Source organism: Macaca mulatta, chromosome 12 (assembly GCF_049350105.2).
Source record: "Macaca mulatta isolate MMU2019108-1 chromosome 12, T2T-MMU8v2.0, whole genome shotgun sequence".
Classification (NCBI taxonomy): domain Eukaryota; kingdom Metazoa; phylum Chordata; class Mammalia; order Primates; family Cercopithecidae; genus Macaca; species Macaca mulatta.
Window position 1 is genome coordinate 56431641 of NC_133417.1, and position 20386 is coordinate 56452026.

Sequence of the window (20386 nt, forward strand, 5' to 3'; positions counted from 1 at the left end):
GCCATTTTCTTTTTTTTGAGATGGAGTTCCGCCCTTGCTGCCTAGGCTGGAGTGCAGTGGTGTGATCTCGGCTCACTGCATCCTCCACCTCTTGGGTTCAAGTGATTCTCCTGCCTCAGCCTCCCGAGTAGCTGGGATTACAGGCGCCTGCCACCACAACTGGATTTTTGTATTTTTAGTAGAGATGGGGTTTCACCATATCGGCCACGTTGGTCTCGGACTTCTAACCTCAAGATGATCCACCTGCCTCAGCCTCCTAAAGTGCTGGAATTACAGGTGTGAGCCACCGCTCCTGGCCCATCATTTTTATATGTATGAAATCTATTTTGAATTTTAGAGTAGATTTAAATTTTCAGTATTTCAGTGACCTCATCATTAAAACTGCTTTGCCACTTGTACAAGTTTGAAAACCATTGTTGAATCATATGTTGCTTTATTCTAATTTCAGATAGTTAAAGGTTGAATCAGGTTAAATAATGCTATTGGATAATACAGTCAAAAACAGGATTTAAACCTGAACATTAAAAGCAGGATTGAAGGCGGGGCAGGTGGATCACTTGGGTCCAGGAGTTCAAAACTGACCTGGCCAATGGGTCGAAATCCTGTCTCTACAAAAAATACAAAGATCAGCCAGGCATGTTTGTGCACACTTGTAATCTCAGCTACTCAGGAGGCTGAGACATGAGAATTGCTTGCACCTATTAGGCAGAGGTTGCAGTGAGCCGAGATCATGCCGTTGCGTGACAGAGCAAGTCTCTGTCTTGCCAAAAAAAAAAAAAATTTTAATTCTAACATTGCCCATGGATTTTTTTTTTCTGTACAGCTTGAAGATAAGATAGTCAAAGACTCTGTTACAATTTAAACATCATAAAAATGTGAAGAGTAAGTTGTGAGGCAACAAACAAAATTAGAGGAAATGGTGGGGATCATGAATATATAAGTGAAGTTTTATTTTTTATTTTTATTATACTTTAAGTTCTAGGTTACATGTGCACAACGTGCAGGTTTGTTACATATGTATACATGTGCCATGTTGGTGTGCTGCACCCATCAACTTGTCATTTACATCAGGTATAACTCCCAATGCCATCCCTCCCCCTTCCCCCCCCCCCCCCGAAGTTTTATTTTTTAAGGTAAAGGAATGAGAATAGAGTAATTGCTTTTTTAAAAAAAAAGTATAAATGAGTTAATTTTTTTCTTCCAACTTTGACTTTAATTCAGTAAGAAAGGCCTAGGTTTCATCTCATATTCTTCATAATTGATTTTTCCAGAAGTTAATTTGTCATTCAGCCTAGGAGGCTATAAAACAGCAGTTAGTTGGCATTATTAGACTAAAACTTGGGTGTGCGGAGGAGACTGTTTCCTCATTACTGCAACCCATGTCTGTCTTATTCCTAAGCCATTAGAAAGACCTTGTCCTTTGGATAGAAACATTAGAGTGAGGTTTTGATTTCTAACATAGCGCTTCTCAAACTTGGATGTGCATATGAACAAGCCGATTCTGATTCAGTAGATCTGCAGTGGGCCTCGTGAGTCTTTTTAAACACAGTCCCAGGTGATTCATACAGATGCCTGTGAACTGCACTGGTAGATGGGCCTAAGAAGCTTCAGGCTGTGTATTAGGTTTTGGTAACCCAAGCAGGTTCAAGTCCTTTTATAAAAACTCTGTCAGTCTTATGAATTGGGGATATAGACTGGTTTTGAAGTCTTAAAAGTTCAAACATTTTAAGAAAGTTAAGCATCATCTTGCTTCTTTATTAAGAGCCTTTTTAAAATATGGACGATTTATTTTTTAAATAGGCAGACTTTAATAATTTCATGTTATAAAGAATCTTATTGATAAGGCAAATTAGACAAAGTATTTTCTCATGAGTATTTGTGAGTTATGTTTTTATTAACATAAAAGTTGATTTCTAAGTATTAGAATATATTTAGTCTCTAAATAAATCTTGCCTTCTATTATGGGTCATTATTTTATTAATAAACATGGAAAATCGACACTACCCCTAATATTAATCTGGCTGTTAAATTTAGTAGTGCTGTAATGAAGAAGTCCGTCTAGCAGATACGCCCTGTCATTATACTGCAGGCCTCTAGTCACTTAATTTTCTTTTATATTTCGTGGTTGAAAATTACTGTTTCATTATAAAGTTAAATTTGCAAGAGTTGACTGATTTGATTCTTGAAAAGTGAGCTTTTCTTGGAATTCTGTTAAGGTGTTAGATTTTCCTCACATATTTAAATAATCTGTAAGAACTACCCTGAAAGCACTAAGGAAAATGTAGCCGAAAGTTAAGTAATAGGTTTTAAAAATTTGTTTATCAAAATTTATTGATAGTTTGATCTGTAAAACAAATTGGGTTTCGTGCTTTCTGATGTCCAGTTAGTAAGTCTGTTATGTGCCAGGCTTTACATATTGCTCTTTGCAAGTAGCTATTAAAATGTAAGTCATTGAAGTTTGAAGATCTATAAATATTTAATATAGCAGTGTAAACAGTTGTGAGAATTTACTCAGTTCTGAAATAGAATGTTAAATTTTCCAGTGTGGTCCTAATCATGTTTTTCTTTACATACTAAGCCTTTCTTTCTCCAAAGAACCGTTAAAACCAAATATGACATGGTAAACTCTAAATACCATTGGAATAAAAGATCACCCTTCATCTTACCCAAAAAATTGAAGACAATATTTTCCATTGTTGATGTCACAAGTAAGAAAAAAACTAACTTTTGTACTCTACTTGAAGCAGAGGGAATATTTTTGGCCACAGTGTGCCAATTTATAATTGTAGATAAAGCTAAATTTACTGGACAGGAAGCTTATATGCTGATAGAAATTGATGCACTGAGAAGTGATGAGTTGAAGAGAATGGAAAAGGCAGATTGAGCTGGAATTTTAATGCATAGTCCATTTAGTAGAGAGACAACCTGTCCTGTATACTCATATGTACTTCAGAAATAACTGATAGCCTATAGTCTCTGAGAGCTGTTCTGTACATAGCACAGTATTATAATTGATGTTCTTAAATACCCTGAGGGATTATGTTAAAATACAGTATTACTCCCCCAAAAGCAGTAAATTAATAAGTATTTCCAACAAAAGGCAGCTTTATTTCTTAAACAGATAACAACATATAACTAGGAAGATCACCTTCAAAATAAAGTATCATGGAACTGAAAATAGAGTATGGTGTAACAATTATTTTGATACATTAATAACAAGTGTCTAAAGAATTTTTTATTTTTATAGAATAGGAGGTTTCCAAAAGAAAACAGAATTAAGAGCAAAATTGGTTTTGAATATAGAAACTGAAGGATGGCAGTCTTAACTTCTAAGGTTTTTACAGAGCACAGATTGGCAAATGGTAGCATGCCACCTGTTTTTTATACTACCTGTGAGCTGAGACTGGTTTTTACATTTTTTAATGGTTAAAAAAGTCAAAAGAAAGAGGATATTTTGTGACACATGAAAACATATTAAATTAAAATTTCAGTATCCAGAAATAAAGTGTTATTGGAACAGCTGTGCTTATTTATGTATTGTCTTTAGTTGCTTTCCTACTACGGTGGCTGAGTTTAGTAGTATAACAGTCTGTATGGCTTCCAACAGTCAAAATACTGTCTGGCCTTTTTTAAAAGAGTTTATCGATCCCTTTTATGGGGGAAGGTTTTGCTCATACATGGCATGTTAGTCAATTTAGTTATTTGCTTCTAGCTGGCAGAGTGAGGTCTTGAATACTTACATATTTCTATTACCCCTGTATTTTCCAAAATGGCTTCTCCTGATTTTACTGTTTTACTGTTGCTCAAATTACACAGATACTAGGAAACACGAGTACTTTAAAAGTACACTTTTTTTTTCTACTTAAACTCTCAAACTATAGTTAGTATTTACCATGATGTTAAGGGACTTTGATGGTCTGTGAATTATCAGTTGCTTTCTGCACTACCTCCTGTGGATAGACCTGACTGATAGCACTTAGAAAAAGACTGATAGACGCCAAATCAGTCATTTATTAACCCTATAATATTGTTGTCCCCATCATTTGGTAAACTGTAAGAGAGCTTAGTTTTACATTCACAAAGTATTTATATTTGATAAGTCTTAAAAATGATTTAAGTTGAAACCTAACAGAAGTACTTGTTAATTACTCAGTTACCCGCAAATAATGGAAATAATGGTGCAGTCAGTTTTATTTGATTGTGTAATGCTTTATACTAGGGGTCCCAAACTCCTGGGTGGCATTAGATTCTCACAGGAGCATGAACCCCATTGTGAACTGCACATGCAAGATCTAGATTGTGCGCTCATGAGAATCTAATACCTGATGATCTGAGGTGGAACAGTTTCATCCTGAAACCATCTCCTCCAACACCTCTCTCTGTGGAAATTGGAACACCTGTCTGTGGAAATTGTCTTCCACGAAACTCATCCTTATTGCCAGAAAGGTTAGGGGACCACTGCTTTATACAGTGTTTGAAGCAGGCACACTTACAGTTACTATTTCTGGTTCTTTATGACTCTTGAGGGGGGCAGAATCTATGTTTGATTCACAATAAAACTTTTCATGAATCATTGAGGGTTAACTGTTATCACTTGCCAATGGAAACTGGATATTGAAACATTTTTTAAGAAATGCACTTTTACCTGAAATAAAACTATGAAAACTAAACTCTGGTACTTGTTTTTGTTGGCTACATTTTGGTTTTTTGTTTTGTTTTAGTGAGATCTGAAATGAGTATGAATAGCTTAATTCAAATACCACAAAATGTACATTATATTTATCTACAAACATGAACCATTGCTTTTCCTTTTCCCCTTTTATGGCCTGCTTTTTAACCACAGATTTTCTGATTTATGCAGAGTTTTATGGGTTCCACTGGTTTCTAAATCCAGAGATGGTGGTTTTTTTTCATTGTTAATGAGTTCAGTTTTTCATTGAACTTGTTACAAGAGAGGTTTCGTCGAATAAGGGCTGAGTAGATGCAGGCAAGCTTGGAGGGAGGGAGTCCACATGGTTTGGGTGAGAGCAGAGCTGACGCTGCCAGGCTAATCACCAGATGAAGTAAATGCCTCACCCCAACGTGACCTTAGCTTCCTCTGCAGAACCAAGCAACTTGGTGCAGCCGAAGAAAAGCTCCATAGTTTTAAGGAAAAAAAAACCCACCACAACAATTAGGTAAACAGTGATGTTGAAAGATACTGTATTAGTTTCCTAGGGCTGCTGTAACAGTACCGCAAACCTAGTGAGTTAACAGAAATGTATTGTCTCAGTTTTGAATAGTAGAGGTCTGAGATACGGTATCAGCACGGTTTGTTCCTTCTAAGGATCATGTGGAAGTATCTGTCCCATACCTCTCCCCAGCTAGCTTTCTGGGTGGTTTGCTGGCCATTTTAGGCAGGTAGAGGTATTTCCCCAATCTCCCATCTTCATATGACTTTCTCCCTGTGTGCCTGTGTATTTGTCCAATTTCCCTTGTATCAGGATAGGAAGGCTGTTGGATTAGGGCCTCATCTGAATTAACAGCATCTGCAAGGATCCTATTTCCAAGGTCACATTCTGAGGCCTTGGGGTTAGGATTTACCATGAATTTGGGGGTGGGAGGGTGGGACACAATACAGTTCATACATTTGAGTGAGATTTGGTTGAGATGTAACCCGTAGACCTAATTTCTCCCTTTTATAGTTTCTTGAAGATGGCTCTTTGCAGCCTACGTGGTAGTGGAGATATATTCAAAGGACTTCCCTAGTATCGTTGGACCAACAAGCACAAGCAGATGGCAGGAAGATTAGAACATTGGATATTGATTGCCAGTTTTTAAGGTGTGTTAATTTTCTTGTGATTAATGTTTTAAGAGTCCTTTGTAAGATACACACTGAAAGGTGACTAACCTATAATAAGATTAACTATAAGGAAGTTATAAGGTAATGGGAGGAGTGCATTGGTTGGGTGGAGAAGAAACAAGGTTAACCGTGAGTTGATAATTTTTGAGGCTAGTTGGTGGATTCTCTACTTTTATACATATAGTCATCCCTCAATATCCATGGCGTATTGGTTTCAGGACCACCCCCACCTTATGAATGTTAAAAAAAATCCCTAGTATAAAATGACCTAATATTTGCATATAACCTATGCACATCCTCCCATATACTTTAAATCAGGGTTCCCCAACCCATGGGCTGTGGAATGGTACCGGTCCATGGCCTGTTAGGAAACAGACTGTACAGCAGGAGGTTGAGTGGCCGGTGAGCACGCATTATCACCTGAGCTCTGCCTCGTGTCAGCTCAGTGGCCACATTAAATTCTTCATAAACTGTACATGTGAGGGATCTAGGTTTGTGCTCCTTATGAGAATCTAACACCTGATCTGAGGTGGAACAGTTTCATTCCCCACCCTTCCCTGTTGTGTGGAAAAACTGTTTTCCACGAAACCGGTCCCTAGTGCCAGAAAGGCTGGGGACCTGTGCTTTAAATCATCTCTTGATTATAATACCTAATATTATGTAAGTGTATGTAAATATGTTATGCTGTATTCTTTAAGGACTAATCACAAGAAAAGAAGAGTTCAGCTCTTCAGTACAGATGTGACCATCTTTTTTCTGAGTATTTTTGATTCATGGTTGGTTGAATCTGGATGTGAACCCGAGGATCTTGGAAAGTCAGCTGCATGTTGAACATTTTCCAGGCTTTAAAGAAAAATCTAAGAGACAAAAGTTCTGTTTTTGCAATAGCAACTGCAAAGTGTGCCTTGGCAAACCGATAAAGTAAATAGGAAATTTAAAACTAAACCAGCCAGGCCAGGTCCAGTGGCTCAGGCCTGTAATCCCAGCACTTTGGGAGGCTGAGGTAGGTGCATCCTCTGAAGTCAGGAGTTCAAGACCAGTCTGGCCAATATGGCAAAACCCTGTCTCTACTAAAAATACAAACAAACAACCTGTAGTGGTGGTGCACACCTACTAGTCAGCTACTTAGGAGGCTGAGACACGAGAATCGCTTGAACCCAGGAGGGAGAGGCTGCAGTGAGCAGAGATTGGGCCACTACACTCCAGCCTGGGCAACAGAGCGAGACTCTGTCTCCAAACAAAAAAATGGCTCATTGTAATGGAGATAGCATATACTTTACTTTAGTATTCTAAAAGTTTGGGAGTTGGAAATCACAATAGAATTGTTGCCTAACTTGCATTTTTATCCAGTTTAAGGCAAGATGGAAGACTTGGGAGCAGGAGAGTAGCAATCTCTGGCACCATTTGGATGGTTAGGCATAATCTGCCTTTTCTTGGGTCTGTAAATTCCCTGAGGGCACCAGCTGTCTCTTGTTCTTCACTTGAGCTTCAGCATCTAACCTAGTGCCTGGCATAAAGGTGTATGTTGGTCATTCGCAAGTGAGTGCGCTCTTTGTAAGAGCATTTGCTCCCTGTGAGTCTCAGACACATTAAGAAGCTTGAGACAGCATTGCTGCACCTGTAAAGTTACAGGGACTTATCTGCCTTCTGGGAAGAACAGTCTTAAACATTAAGCCATTATGGTTGCTTCATCCCTTTGCCTTTGCCACATGCTGCCATCCTACTGGATGCAGATGGGAAGCCCTGAAGTTTAGGATTGGAGTCCACAGGTGTTCTTAAAACTGTAAGAGAAGCTTGTTGAATGCAAGTATAGATCAAATTTTGAGAATGTCTACTCTTATGCATAACATTTTTAAAATTTAGATAATTTTTTAGTAATTTTATGTAGAATTTGCTTCATTGAATTTTTATAGATATTAAAACCATTAAAAATAATGCTCATTCCATCCACAGAGTGTTGCAGAATTAGAGGTTTTATTAGTTGCTAGTTTGTATTGATTGTAAGTTTATAATTTCAGAACTGAATAATAAGCATTATCAATCAGTAAGCAAGGAAAAAGTGAACATCTCTGCTATTTTTCCTTTAATGTGTTTGGCATATTCAAAATCCCTGTTTTAGAAAAGAAATAATGTTAAAACATGTTTATAATGGAGAAAGATGCTAGGCACAGAAATAATATTGCAGAAGCTTTTAAAATGTCTATTCTGCAACTTATTTTAAAACCCAAAGGTGAAAGGATGGTACTACCATAAATCACATTGACACAGAAAAACCATAGGCAGCTTGAGAAATTAGGTAACAGTGGAGAGTCTAATAGGATCTGTAGGTCCTGCAGACAAGTGTGATGCTTTGAAATGCCTAAATAGCTTCAACGTAGTTGGCTGGGAGCATTCCGGTCCTGCCAGTCCTCTGCACAGTGCCATACATCCAACCTTCATCAATAGCTTGAACATTTATGATGGCATCTCCATCCTTGAAAGACACCTCATCTGCATCAGCAGCCATATAGTCATACATGGCACGGAAGATTTTCTATTCGTGGGGATGGAAAAAGGGGAAATATTATATGTTGGATTTGCAACAGCACACATCTATTTGTGAGATGTCTCAGGACTGACTTCACAAACTTAAGTTGAACAAAAGAGAATGTGCAACCATCAACAAAGTAAAAGGAACCCACAAAATAGGAAATACTTGCAAATCATATATCTGATAGACAATATCCAGAACATATGAAGAACTCCTACAACTCAATGCCTTCCCCCACCAAAAGAGGCAAAGGATATGAATAGACATTTCTCCAAAAAAGATAGACAAATAGCCAAAAAGCACACAAAAGGATGCTCAAAATTAGTCATCTAGAAAATGCAAATTATTAAAACCACAATGAGATACCCCTTCACACATGCCAGAATGGTGATAATAAAAAAGACAATAACAGATGTTAGAGGGGATGTAGAGAAATTGGGTCCTTCATAAACCACTGTGGGAGTGGAAAAAGAGTGCAGCCAACTTGGAAAAGAATTTGGCAGTTACCACATGTTAAATACAGCATTACCCTATAGCCCAGCAGATTCCACTCCTAGGTGTATACCCAAGAAGAATGAAGACATAGGTCTGCACAATAATTTGTACATCCATGTCCATAGCAGCATTACTCTTAATAGTCAAAAAGTGGAAACAACTTAAATGCCCACTAACTGATGAACGCATAAGCAAGATGTGGTATTATCCATACAGATCTATTATTGGGTAGTAACAATAAAGTACTAATACATGATACAACATGGATGAACTTCAAAAGTAAAGGAAGCCATGCACCAAAGTCAGTATATGTATGGTTTTATTTATGTGAAATGTCTTGGGTAGCCAAATAATATAGTGACAGGAAATGGATACCTGGGATTGGATGGAGCAGAAAGGGATAAGTTGGGGATGGAGAATGAATGCCAGTGGGCACCAGCATTTGTTTGTTTTTAATTCACCAGAAGAGTTTTGAATACACAGTTTTTTTTATGGTGATGAAAACATTCTAAAATTAGATTATGGTGATGGTTGAAAAAAACTAAAAAAAAAAATCATTGAATTGTACACTTTAAAGTATGAACTTCATACTAAGTTATGTATCCATAAAATTGTGTGTGCGCAAACGTGCGTGTGTGTGTACTGACAGAAAAGAATATGCTGCTACTTTTATTTATGGCCTTTTTCTACCTTTTGAAGAGGTCAGTCTTGTATTTTAGAGAAGAATTGGAAAACCCATAGCACTATTGCATGTCATCTTTCACTCTAGGAATTTGGGAGCATACCGGTAGTAAAAGTTTCTCAAAGCTATCCTCCACAGTGTTAAAATTGTAATAATTTGGAGGTATATAATAATTGATAATATCAAAAGTTTCTTCCTAGGAGCAGCCACTGGTTAGTAGTTTTGGATATAACCTATATGGGTTTTTGTTTTTTGCATTCTGAAATATACATGCATATATTCAAATTCACAAATAGATTTCCTTTCCCCTTTGCATAAGTGGAACATTACTATAAATAATACTGTGATTTGTTCTTTCCATTTAATATAGCTTGGAAGTCTTTCCATATAAATATAGCTGTGTCTTACCCTTTTTGACTGCTGCAGAGAATTTCACATTTTAGTAAGATCACGAATTATTCAGCCATTTTCATTTTTCTGGACATTTAGTTGTCACCATTTTTTCTTACGCTATAATGAGCATCTTAGCATTTATCTTTGGGCAAATAATTTCTGAAGAAAAAGCTTTTAAAGGTGAAAGTTTTAGGTCAAATGATATATATGTTTAAACTTACATATATATATGTATATATAAAAATAATTTTACAAATAGAGATGGGGTTTTGCCTTGTTGCTTAGGCTGCTCTTAAACTCCTGGACTCAAGCAGTCCTCCCACCCCAGCCTCCTAAAGTGCTGGGATTACAGGCGTGAGCCACCATTCCTGACCTAATTTTTAAAGTTTGCTATTAAAATGTTTGAATATGATACAATATGATCATATTTGATTCAATTCGATACTTTGTATTATATACTTTATTACTTTTTATATTTCTGGTTACTAGCACTTTTATTTTATATTCCTGGTTACTAGTGAACATCTTTTTTTGTTGGCCATTTTTATTTATTTTGCCATAAATTATCTATTCTTAGTCTTCCAAATCCTATTTTGAGGGTGAGGGGAATTATTAGTGAATTTTAGAGTGCTTTATTCTTTTTCAATATTAATATTTTTGTTATATATTCTGCAAATGTTTTCTCCCAGTCTGATATGTTTGTATTTGTTATGGAAACATTTAAAATTTTATGATCAAATTGGCCAGGCTTTTATACTTCTAGACTTTGGAATTTGCCTAGGAAGGCTTCCCCCATTATATTTTAAAATTATTGTGGCCGGGCTAAGTGGCTGATGGCTGTAATCCCAGCATTTTGGGAGACCAAAGCAGGCAGAGGGCTTGAGCCCAGGAGTTCGAGACCAGTCTGGGCAACATAATGAGCCTCTACCAAAAAAAAAAAAAAAAAAATTAGCCTGGCATGGCATACATGCCTGTCGTCCTAGCTATTCTGGAGGCTGAGGCTGGGGGATTGCTTAAGTCCATGAAGTCGAGACTGCAGTGAGCTGTGATCGTGCCACTGCACTCCAGCCTGGGTGACAGAGTGAGACCCTGTCTCTAAAAAAAAAAAAAAAAAAAAAAAAAAAAAAATTCTCCATTATTCTTTTTACTTCTACAGTTTTGTATTTTACATCTAAATCTTTGGTACAGCTACAGTTTATGCTTTGAGATGAGTATCTAATTTTATTATTTTACTAAATAGATAACTGGTTACCTCAGATCATGTAATTAAATAACTTACCCCTTTCCTGCTGATTTATAATTCTTTTAGGGTCTGTTTCTGGACTTCATCTATTTTTATATCTATTGCCATGCTAAATCCATATTTAATTTTAATAGCTTTATAGTATGTTTTGCTCTTTTTTAGTTGAGTCCTTAAGTATTATCATTTTCAAATTTTACTTGATTATTCTTGCATCTCTTTCAAATTTTAGGATTAGCACAGTTTTTTGAAATGCTATTGGGATTTATATTGGAATTGAATGCATTGGTTTATTTCAGGGAAAATTAGAACTTTACAATATTCCCTTCCTTAAATATAATAGGTCTAACACTTATCTAGACCTTGTATATCAATTTAGTAAAGACAGTTGTCTTCATACAAAGATTGTTCATATCAGTCGTAAAGTGTTATGCTTCCAAAGCTGGCAATATAGGCATGATTCACTACGCCCAACCTATAAATGATTCCAAGCAGCAAATGTTTAAGATAGTAGGTGAGACCAGTGAGCCAAAACTGATGCTTTTGCTTTAGGTTTGGGTTTTTTTAAAAAAATCATTGACTAATGCTTTTCATTAATTTGAGTTTGATAATGAAAGTTTTTTGATATTATCATTAATATGAAACATGTAATAAAAGAGCATTATATAAAATAGAAGGTTGGGTTAAAAAAAAAAGACCGTAATACCTAATACTTATACTCATGTTTGCACATATCAAAAATTAAGAATAATTTACTTAAGTGAGTCATTATTCACTTACTCCAGCAGTAGATGGATGAGATGGGATGGAAGATACCGTTGTCTGTTGGGTAGCAACTGAAGATGATCGTTGTTGTGGGAGCTCTGTGGTTTTTGCATGTTTGTAAGCTGAAAAGAAGGGGGGAAATTCTTTATAAGAAGAAAAATGGCTACGTATTATTTATTCTGTGTTTAGCAGCTGAGTGATGTCTTTTCCCCCCAACTTAGAACAATTTTCAAAAAGAGAAATCAAGGAAAATGAAACATCTAACTTCATGCAACCCTCCACAATTCTAGTCTTGTCTCATTAAAAGAAAGGATCAAAATTTTTTAAATTCATTTTTTTACTAAAAGCATCTTTTATAGTAACCACCAATGAGCTGGTCGGGTGGGACATGACTGCCAAAGTCAGCGCCATGCACTTGTACCTGTTGAGACAGCAAAGACACCCCCGTCGCTGTAAGTCGAAAGGTGGTGGTCTGGCGCTTCTGAATGCTCAGACTTCTCCTCACCCCCACTGATGCTCAGTGCACTGGCAGATCGTGACTGCTCCCGGCTGCGGCGCTGAGCTTGGACTGGGAGAGATATAGCAAACATGAAATTTCTATGTTAGTAATGCCTAACAGTTATTGAATCTCAGTTATTGTTATCTTTGCCAAGCATGGTATTAAGTAGTTTCCCGTGGGTCAGGCCCTCACAGTTACTCTGATGTAGGTTTGTCTTTCTTATTTTTACAGATGAGAGCTTAAGGTCATGGAACAGTTAAGTCATATAGCCAGGTTTCAAATCCAAGAGTCTATTTGTAGCATCTCCCCTCTGCCCTGCCAATTTTCCTGGCTCACCAAAATGAATCGATAGTAATATTCACATTCAGACTCTATCTTTAACTTCTCCAGAAAGTCTTCCCTAACTGCAAATCAATTTAGAGTCTTTCTCTGTGTTCCCAAAATACCATGGGCAGACCTTTAAAATTGCACGTGTCAGAATGCAACCATGAATTTACTTCTGTCTTCATCAGAAAACTGGAGTACAAATCCCTTGAGGACTGTCTCTACTTAATATTCTACTTTAAATTTTTTTTTTTTTTTTTTGAGATGGAGTCTCTGTTGCTCAGGCTGAAGGGCAGTGGTACAATCACGGCTCACTGCAGCTTCAACCTCCTAGGCTCAAGCTATCCTCCCACCTCAGCCCCCTGAACAGCTGGTACTACAGGTGTACACCACCACTCGCGGCTAATTTTTTTTTTTATTGTTTGTAGAGAAGGGGTCTCATTCTGTTTTCCAGGCTAGTATTCTACTTTTTAACATGAATAGAAGACATAAAGTTGTGCAGCCTGCTTTGTGTAATGAATAATCTTCCTTGATGCAGTAGAGCTCAGGAAGTTCCTAAAGGTCAAATCCTTTCTCTTCCCTTTGCCTATGTATTTTCATTATGTCTCCAATAGAAAGATTTACTACTGTTTTTTCTTTGGAAAAAAATTAGAAATGATAATAATGGGCCTGAAGGAAACATGTACTGAGGCAGTGAAGCAAAATTTTTTCTAACTTGAACTTGTCTAGAAAATAAGTTTTGCTCACTAGTTAACAAGGTATTTTTATGCCAAATGGGCAGCTCAGAAAACAGAAAACCCTGGAGGGAAGGAACTTCAGAGCCCAAATAAAAGTCATTGACCCTAGCATACTAAATGGTGATGTTTATGTTGTAAGCCTTTTTCAGCGTAACACACCATTAATCATGTGTAAGCTTCGGGACTGGATGTTGTCTTCTGCTGGGTCATAGTCAAAAACCGAACCAGGATTAGTACGCCAGACACGTAAACCTGAAAGGGAAACCAATGATCAGAACAAGTGTTTTTGGACTTTTCCAATAACTTGAAAACCAAGGCATGAATTTTAACAACCACCAGAGGATTGAATCACACTTATTCCAGCTTAGGTTCTGGGTCATGTCTTCTCCTCAGAGGAGAACAAAGATAAGGTAGAAGAGATACCAGTTTTGTAAACTGAGATAATAGGAGCTTTCTTGCACCCCTAAAAAAAACAGATTGAAGTCCTTTATATTTTGACTTGATGTAGATAATGTCACTTTAGTTCTTCTACCCGCTCAGTTAAAGCGGGTAGAGGCGGGTAACTTAAAGTTAATCCGCTCCCCCAACCCAGGCTCAGTTACCTGTAATAGTCTCCTGATCTTGGTCATTCCGTTTTTGTTCCATTTCTACCACTTTCCTCTGAATACCTCGGTAGTTAATGTCACTGAAGTCCTGCATGTTCTTCTTTACTCTTTCAGTGATAGGGTCTGTCACCACTGGTGTGAAGCAACCCTTGTGTTTCTCAAAGTCTTCATGATACTTCACCTGAAATGTCATAAATTTGCTTTATGAGAATATGATGGTATGACCATACCCTTTTTACACATTCCGACAGGCAGCCAGCCAATCCTAAAGAATTCCTGACTCACCGTTGAGATGTGCCGTTGGGTCTCCCTCACCCGTCTCATCTCGGGGGTATCCAATACATAGGCAGCTTTGCCTTGTATTTGTTTCCGGAAGCTATCAGAATAAAGAACCTGATCGAGGAGAGACCATGAATGAGTGGTGCTGTCCTAAATCTGAAACCTCAAAGCCTTTCCAGCAGATAGAGATGGAAGGAGCTGGTGAGGGACGCTTGGGTCAACTGAAGGGGCCCAGTGAGACACATGACCAATTTTGGAACAGGCTAATCTGGGGACCGGGAGTGCCCGCAGCAGAAGAGAAAGGACTTGTTTTGACTTCGAAAATGAAACTCATTTTGAAAGAAGGGGCACAATATAATTTTGAAAAGAAAGTGACCTCTTGAAATTTGCTAGGAATTACAGCATCAACATACTTGATGGTATTTGACTCTAAATCTGATATTGAAGGGAATTTGAAAGAACTGTCCTTTAAAACAAGTGATTATTTTCCTTAGGTTATGTCCAGACTTCATAAACCAGTATGCTAATATAGAAATCAAAGTTCTCCAGACACTAAAACCCCAAAATATATCCAAAGAAGGCATTCATTTCAGAGTATTACCCATATCATAAAGTATCTTAAAACTATAGGAGAGCAGAAGATTGAGGATGTTAGGAAGTAAATTTGTTATAGCTGGTTATGTAGAACTACCTCAAGTAAAGTATAAGGGGGAAGGAAAACATTGGCAATTATCTTGTTTAGTATGATGGTTTGGAATGTAAAAGCACAGTTAATGTCAATTTTAGTGTAAATTTTCAGTTGAATAAGTGCAAATTTTTATGGTGTTAAAAACGTTACTTTCCAAGATGTTGCATTTTTCTCTTTTAACATTTTAGTGTGTTTTTCAGTTGAATGAGAAACGCGTTTTTATGATGTTAAAATGTTATTTTCCAAGTTGTTGCACTATTTCTTTTTAGTCCTAGAAAATACCGAGCTAATGTTTTCTTGGTTGCGCTTAGCTCTCTCCATCTCTGGAGTAACAGGTGTCGGAGTTGCTTTTCTCATGTTCTCTTTGTACAATACCTAGGGAAGCCAAAAGAGCATCCAGGCATCAGACAGCAGAAAACCAGGTCTGAAAATCATTTAGCTGGTGTTATGGCTCAGTTATATCACACTGAAGGTAAAGCCATTAAAATGTTATGGTAGGAAGCAAAAGTTAAGTAAAATCACTGTGACCTCGTGGGGTTGGTTTGTTGTTTAAGTGGACAAGGAAGAATTTTTAAAGATACACAAAAGTTTTGGAAAAACCGTAAGATAAATTAGTGGTATAACCATGTGTGCCAGGGCTGTTAAAATTTTAAGGATTTATTTTTCCTTTCTAAAATACCGAGCTAAAGTTTTCTTGATTGCGTTTCACTCTTTCCAGCTCAGGAGTAAAAGGTGTGGGGGTTGCTTTCCCCAGGTTCTCTTTGTATAACACCTGTGAGATACAAAGTTGTGCCCGAAAGTCACTACGAGGTAATAATTACTATTAATTATATTGCAAGTTGGGGGGAAACGCTATGTTTAATCTATTACTATTAGTGAGAACACCTCTCAAGAAGAAAGCTTAAAAATAGTTAATGGCTACAGTAAATGTAGTGTGATATTTAGAGCAGATGCAAATGTAACTGGCATTTTGTTTGTTTTTAACCTGGGACAGGGTTAGGAACAGGCCAAACTGCAGGAGTTATTTTGCAAAATTAAAAGCACTTTTGTTTCTCAAGACAATACCGAGCTAATGTTTTCTTGATTGCGTTTGACTCTCTGCATCTCAGGAGTGACAGGGGTTGGGGTGGCTTTCCCCACATTTTCTTTGTACAAAACCTATGTGAATCCAATGGATCCAAAAAGCCAAAAAGAAAAAGAGTTAGTTACCAAAAAAGGAAATGGTACAGATAACTTTTGATTATCTTTAGGGCCCCAAACTATTTGGGCAATTAGGTTAGATGGAAAGCAGTATGTTTCCCAAGGAAGTTAAGTGTTGTTACAGCAAGACACAATGTTTCCAGGATAGGCCCCTGCCCTGAAACCCTTGAGGACTGCAAGAGAGACCTGTGGTGTTCCTCAAAAGGATGCGAAACCACCATCATTTAACCACTAGTCTCTGAATGTCAAGCCCCTGAGAGATGATCTAAACAGGAGTTACAGGCATGAACTGCAATCACACTGAGAAGGTTGATGCTGCTCCTAATGTCAGCTGTTTTGTTTTATTTTAGACAGAGTCTCGCTCTGTCACCCAGGCTGGAGTGCAGTGGCACGATGTCTGCTCACTGCAGCCTACGCTTCCCGGGTTCAAGCAATTCTCCTGCCTCAGCCTCCTGAGTAGCTGGGATTACAGACGTGTACCACCATGCCCGGCTAATGTTTGTATTTTTTAGTAGAGACGGGGTTTCACCATGTTGATTATACTGGTCTTGAACTCCTGACCTTGTGATCCTCCCACCGCGGCCTCCCAAAGTGTTGGGATTACAGGCGTGAGCCACCGCACCGGGCCCACAGCAGCTGTTTTTCTACTGGACTGTTTTGCAGCACTTAAACTCTCATAGACATATCAGTAAAACTGTAGGCCCTCAGACAAAGCAAAGGGTTTCCCCTACCCCCTTTTTCTTTGCTATCCTCTATACCCTGCCTCTTACTTTAGTTTCATACAACATCTCTAAAACAGACCTTATTAAGGAATAAGGTTTTTGGCTCTTATATCACTGTCATGGTAAATCAACAGAAAATGAGAAACATACAACACATCCTGGTAAATCCTCAACCTCGGTATCTCCCCCTCAGTGTCATTCTTGGAAACATGGGAGATTTAGGAAGTGACATTCAAGAGGAAGAATTCTGTTGAAATAGTGGTTCTCAAAGTGGGGTCCTTGGACAGCAAGGTCAGTATTGAGAACTTGTTAAAAATGCAAATTCTCTGGCCCCCTCTATAACAGAACTACAGAATGAGAAACTAGAGCAGGACCCAGCAATCTGGCTTCACAAACCCTCCAGGTTATTCTGATGTGTGCTAATGTTTTAGAAGCACTGCACTCAAGTACTGGAGAAACCTACAGACAGTGGCAATGTGGAGACCACAGGTTATCTGCCACTGAAAGCTGAAGTCCCCATGCAAACCTCGATCCCTGGGTAATTTACAACCATATATGTCATAGAGCACAAGCTTACAGGAAATGGTTTTCTAAAGTGTGCAGTTAAAGACTACAGTAAAACTAAAGAACAACAACAAAAAACGAAAATTGGTAAAACAAAAAGCCATTCTGGTGACTCTTTCATTTTTAAGTAAATTGATAATTGCCAAAACTACTATTGGATCATAATTTGTATCATTATTCGTAAAGGAGGGGATCAGGGATTGTTTTTCCCAAGGTCTCTTTGTTAAAATCTGACAGGGTAAATTAGAACCTGATGTCATTGACACAAAAACACAACAAAATCATATTCAAGAAAGAGCCCCGTTGGACCTACTCTACCACCCCACACATACCCATCCTACGTTTCAAGCATATCTAAAACAAAGAGACCTTGGGGATAGTGGATAGAGAGTAAGTTTGGGGAGAGAGAAGCAAAAGGATATTTTATTGGAAAATCTGTTACTTCTTGATATTAGAACTTTATGGATTAAAGCAACCTTGTTATTATGGGGTTAGGCTAGAAGTAGCCCAAAGGAAAAAAGGATAAATTTGCTAAAGAAATACACAAAATTTAAGTTGTCTTTAAAAGGTAGGATTAATATGTATTATTTTAAATCATGAAAGTAGTTTTTAAAATCGGTAAGTAGTTTTCTTTCTTTTCTTGCCAAAGTACCGAGCTAATATTTTCTTGATTGTGTTTGACTCTCTCCATCTCCGGAGTGACAGGCAAAGGGGTTCCCTTGCCCATGTTTTCTTTGTATAACACCTGTGCGATGAGAAAGCATCCAGAAAAAACAACCATGAGTAACATTTCATTTGTTGAGAGGTTTTAAGGGTAAGGTCAACTTCCTTGTTAAGAAAAAAAACAGTGTCCAAGGAGCCAGAAGTTATATGCTGACAAAATGCCACCGACTACTTTAGTGGAAGCCATTGTTGGGACGGGGAATCTGCACCCTCTACAGAAGCAGGGACCTCAGCTACTGGGAAAAGGCTGTCAGAGTTATCCATGTTATTTATTTATTTATTTTTTTCATTTTTGTGAGTACGGTGCCTCCCAAACAATCACATGAGGATTTGAGACTGTTAGAACTCAGTGTTATTATTCACACAAACGGAAAAACTCGTTATTTTAAAAAAATGATTGAAGATATCAGATGAAATAAAAAATCGAAATTAACTGTATTATGGAAATGGTGTTAGGCTAGAAGTAGCCCAAAGGAAAAAAAGGATAAATTTGCTAAAGAAATACACAAAATTTAAGTTGTCTTTAAAAGGTAGGATTAATATGTATTATTTTAAATCATGAAAGTAGTTTTTAAAATCGGTAAGTAGTTTTCTTTCTTTTCTTGCCAAAGTACCGAGCTAATATTTTCTTGATTGTGTTTGACTCTCTCCATCTCGGGAGTGACAGGTAAAGGGGTTCCCTTGCCCATGTTTTCTTTGTATAACACCTGTGCGATGAGAAAGCATCCAGAAAAAACAACCATGAGTAACATTTCATTTGTTGAGAGGTTTTAAGGGTAAGGTCAACTTCCTTGTTAAGAAAAAAAACAGTGTCCAAGGAGCCAGAAGTTATATGTTAACAAAATGCCACCGACTACTTTAGTGGAAGCCATTGTTGGGACGGGGAATCTGCACCCTCTACAGAAGCAGGGACCTCAGCTGCTGGGAAAAGGCTGTCAGAGTTACCCATGTTATTTTTTTTTTTTTTTCATTTTTGTGAGTACGGTGCCTCCCAATCAGTCACATGAGGATTTGAGACTGTTAGAACTCGGTGGTGTTATTCACACAAACGGAAAAACTCGTTATTTTAAAAAAAATGATTGAAAATATCAGATGAAATAAAAAGTTGAAATTAACTGTATTTTAGAAATGGGAATGGTGTTAGGCTAGAAGTAGCCCAAAGGAAAAAAGGATAAATTTGCTGAAGAAATTCACAAAATTTAAGTTGTCTTTAAAAAGTAGGGTTAATATGTATTATTTTAAATCATGAAAGTTTTCAAAATCATTAAATAAGTAGTTTTTTTCTTTTCTTGCCAAAGTACCGAGCTAATATTTTCTTGATTGTGTTTGACTCTCTCCATCTCAGGAGTGACAGGTAAAGGGGTTCCCTTGCCCATGTTTTCTTTGTATAACACCTGTGCGATGAGAAAGCATCCAGAAAAAACAACCATGAGTAACATTTCATTTCTTGGGACATTTTAAGGGTGAGGAAAAAAAGAGTCATCCAAGGAACCAGAAGTTATATGCTGACAAAATGCTACCAACTACTTTAGTGGAAGCCATTGTTGGGATGGGGAATCTGCATCCTCTAGAGAAGCAGGGACCTCAGCTGCTGGGAAAAGGCTGTCAGAGTTATCCATGTTAATTTTTTTTTCATTTTTGTGAGTACGGTGAGGATTTGAGACTGTTAGATCTCGGTGTTGTTATCCACACAAATGGAAACATTCATTATTTTTAAAACATGTTTGTAAATATCAGATGAAGTAAAAAATTGACATTAACTGTATTATAGAAATGGGAAAGTATATCCTTTTGTAATATAAGATATATTAGAAGCAAAGGAAGGGAAATTGGGTTTAAAACAAAAATAAACGTAAAGATCAGTTTAATTCTGAAGTTAAGTGGCATTTTTTCCCCTTTCTTTCCAAAATACCGAGCTAAGGTTTTCTTGATTGTGTTTGACTCTCTGCATCTCAGGAGTGATGGGGATTGGAATTCCTGTCCCCAGGTTTTCTTTGTATAGCACCTGTATGATGAGAAAGCATCCAGAACAAAAAGAGCAATCAGTCCATTTCTCCCTGCTTTGGAGCAGTTAGGAGTGGGAAGGGAGGGAGGAAGA

General features: G+C 37.4%; 2 protein-coding genes across 52 annotated transcripts in view; one reads left to right on the forward strand and one right to left on the reverse strand.

Moving 5' to 3' along the window:
- The window catches only part of RIF1 (replication timing regulatory factor 1), a 69424-nt gene extending 63600 nt beyond the window's left edge, over window positions 1–5824 (forward strand). For both annotated transcript variants that reach the window (XR_001438575.3, XR_013401987.1), the window contains one exon: window positions 5685–5824. The gene's annotated coding sequence lies outside the window, so the exon portion shown is untranslated. The remainder of the gene's footprint in view (window positions 1–5684) is intronic.
- A 1973-nt stretch (window positions 5825–7797) lies between these two features.
- NEB (nebulin) overlaps window positions 7798–20386 on the reverse strand; it is a 225846-nt gene continuing 213257 nt past the window's right edge. For 8 of the 50 annotated variants that reach the window (XM_077956947.1, XM_077956948.1, XM_015110094.3 and 5 more), the window contains 13 exons: window positions 20201–20293; window positions 19590–19682; window positions 18903–18995; window positions 18218–18310; window positions 16145–16237; window positions 15759–15851; window positions 15362–15454; window positions 14398–14505; window positions 14110–14293; window positions 13667–13759; window positions 12369–12515; window positions 11963–12069; window positions 7798–8375 (listed from right to left, as the gene is read on the reverse strand). In XM_077956947.1, coding sequence (XP_077813073.1) covers window positions 8202–8375; window positions 11963–12069; window positions 12369–12515; window positions 13667–13759; window positions 14110–14293; window positions 14398–14505; window positions 15362–15454; window positions 15759–15851; window positions 16145–16237; window positions 18218–18310; window positions 18903–18995; window positions 19590–19682; window positions 20201–20293 — 1464 coding nt within the window. In that variant the 3' untranslated portion in view covers window positions 7798–8201. The remainder of the gene's footprint in view (window positions 8376–11962; window positions 12070–12368; window positions 12516–13666; window positions 13760–14109; window positions 14294–14397; window positions 14506–15361; window positions 15455–15758; window positions 15852–16144; window positions 16238–18217; window positions 18311–18902; window positions 18996–19589; window positions 19683–20200; window positions 20294–20386) is intronic. The other 42 variants (XM_077956974.1, XM_077956965.1, XM_077956970.1 and 39 more) reach the window with 14 other exon arrangements.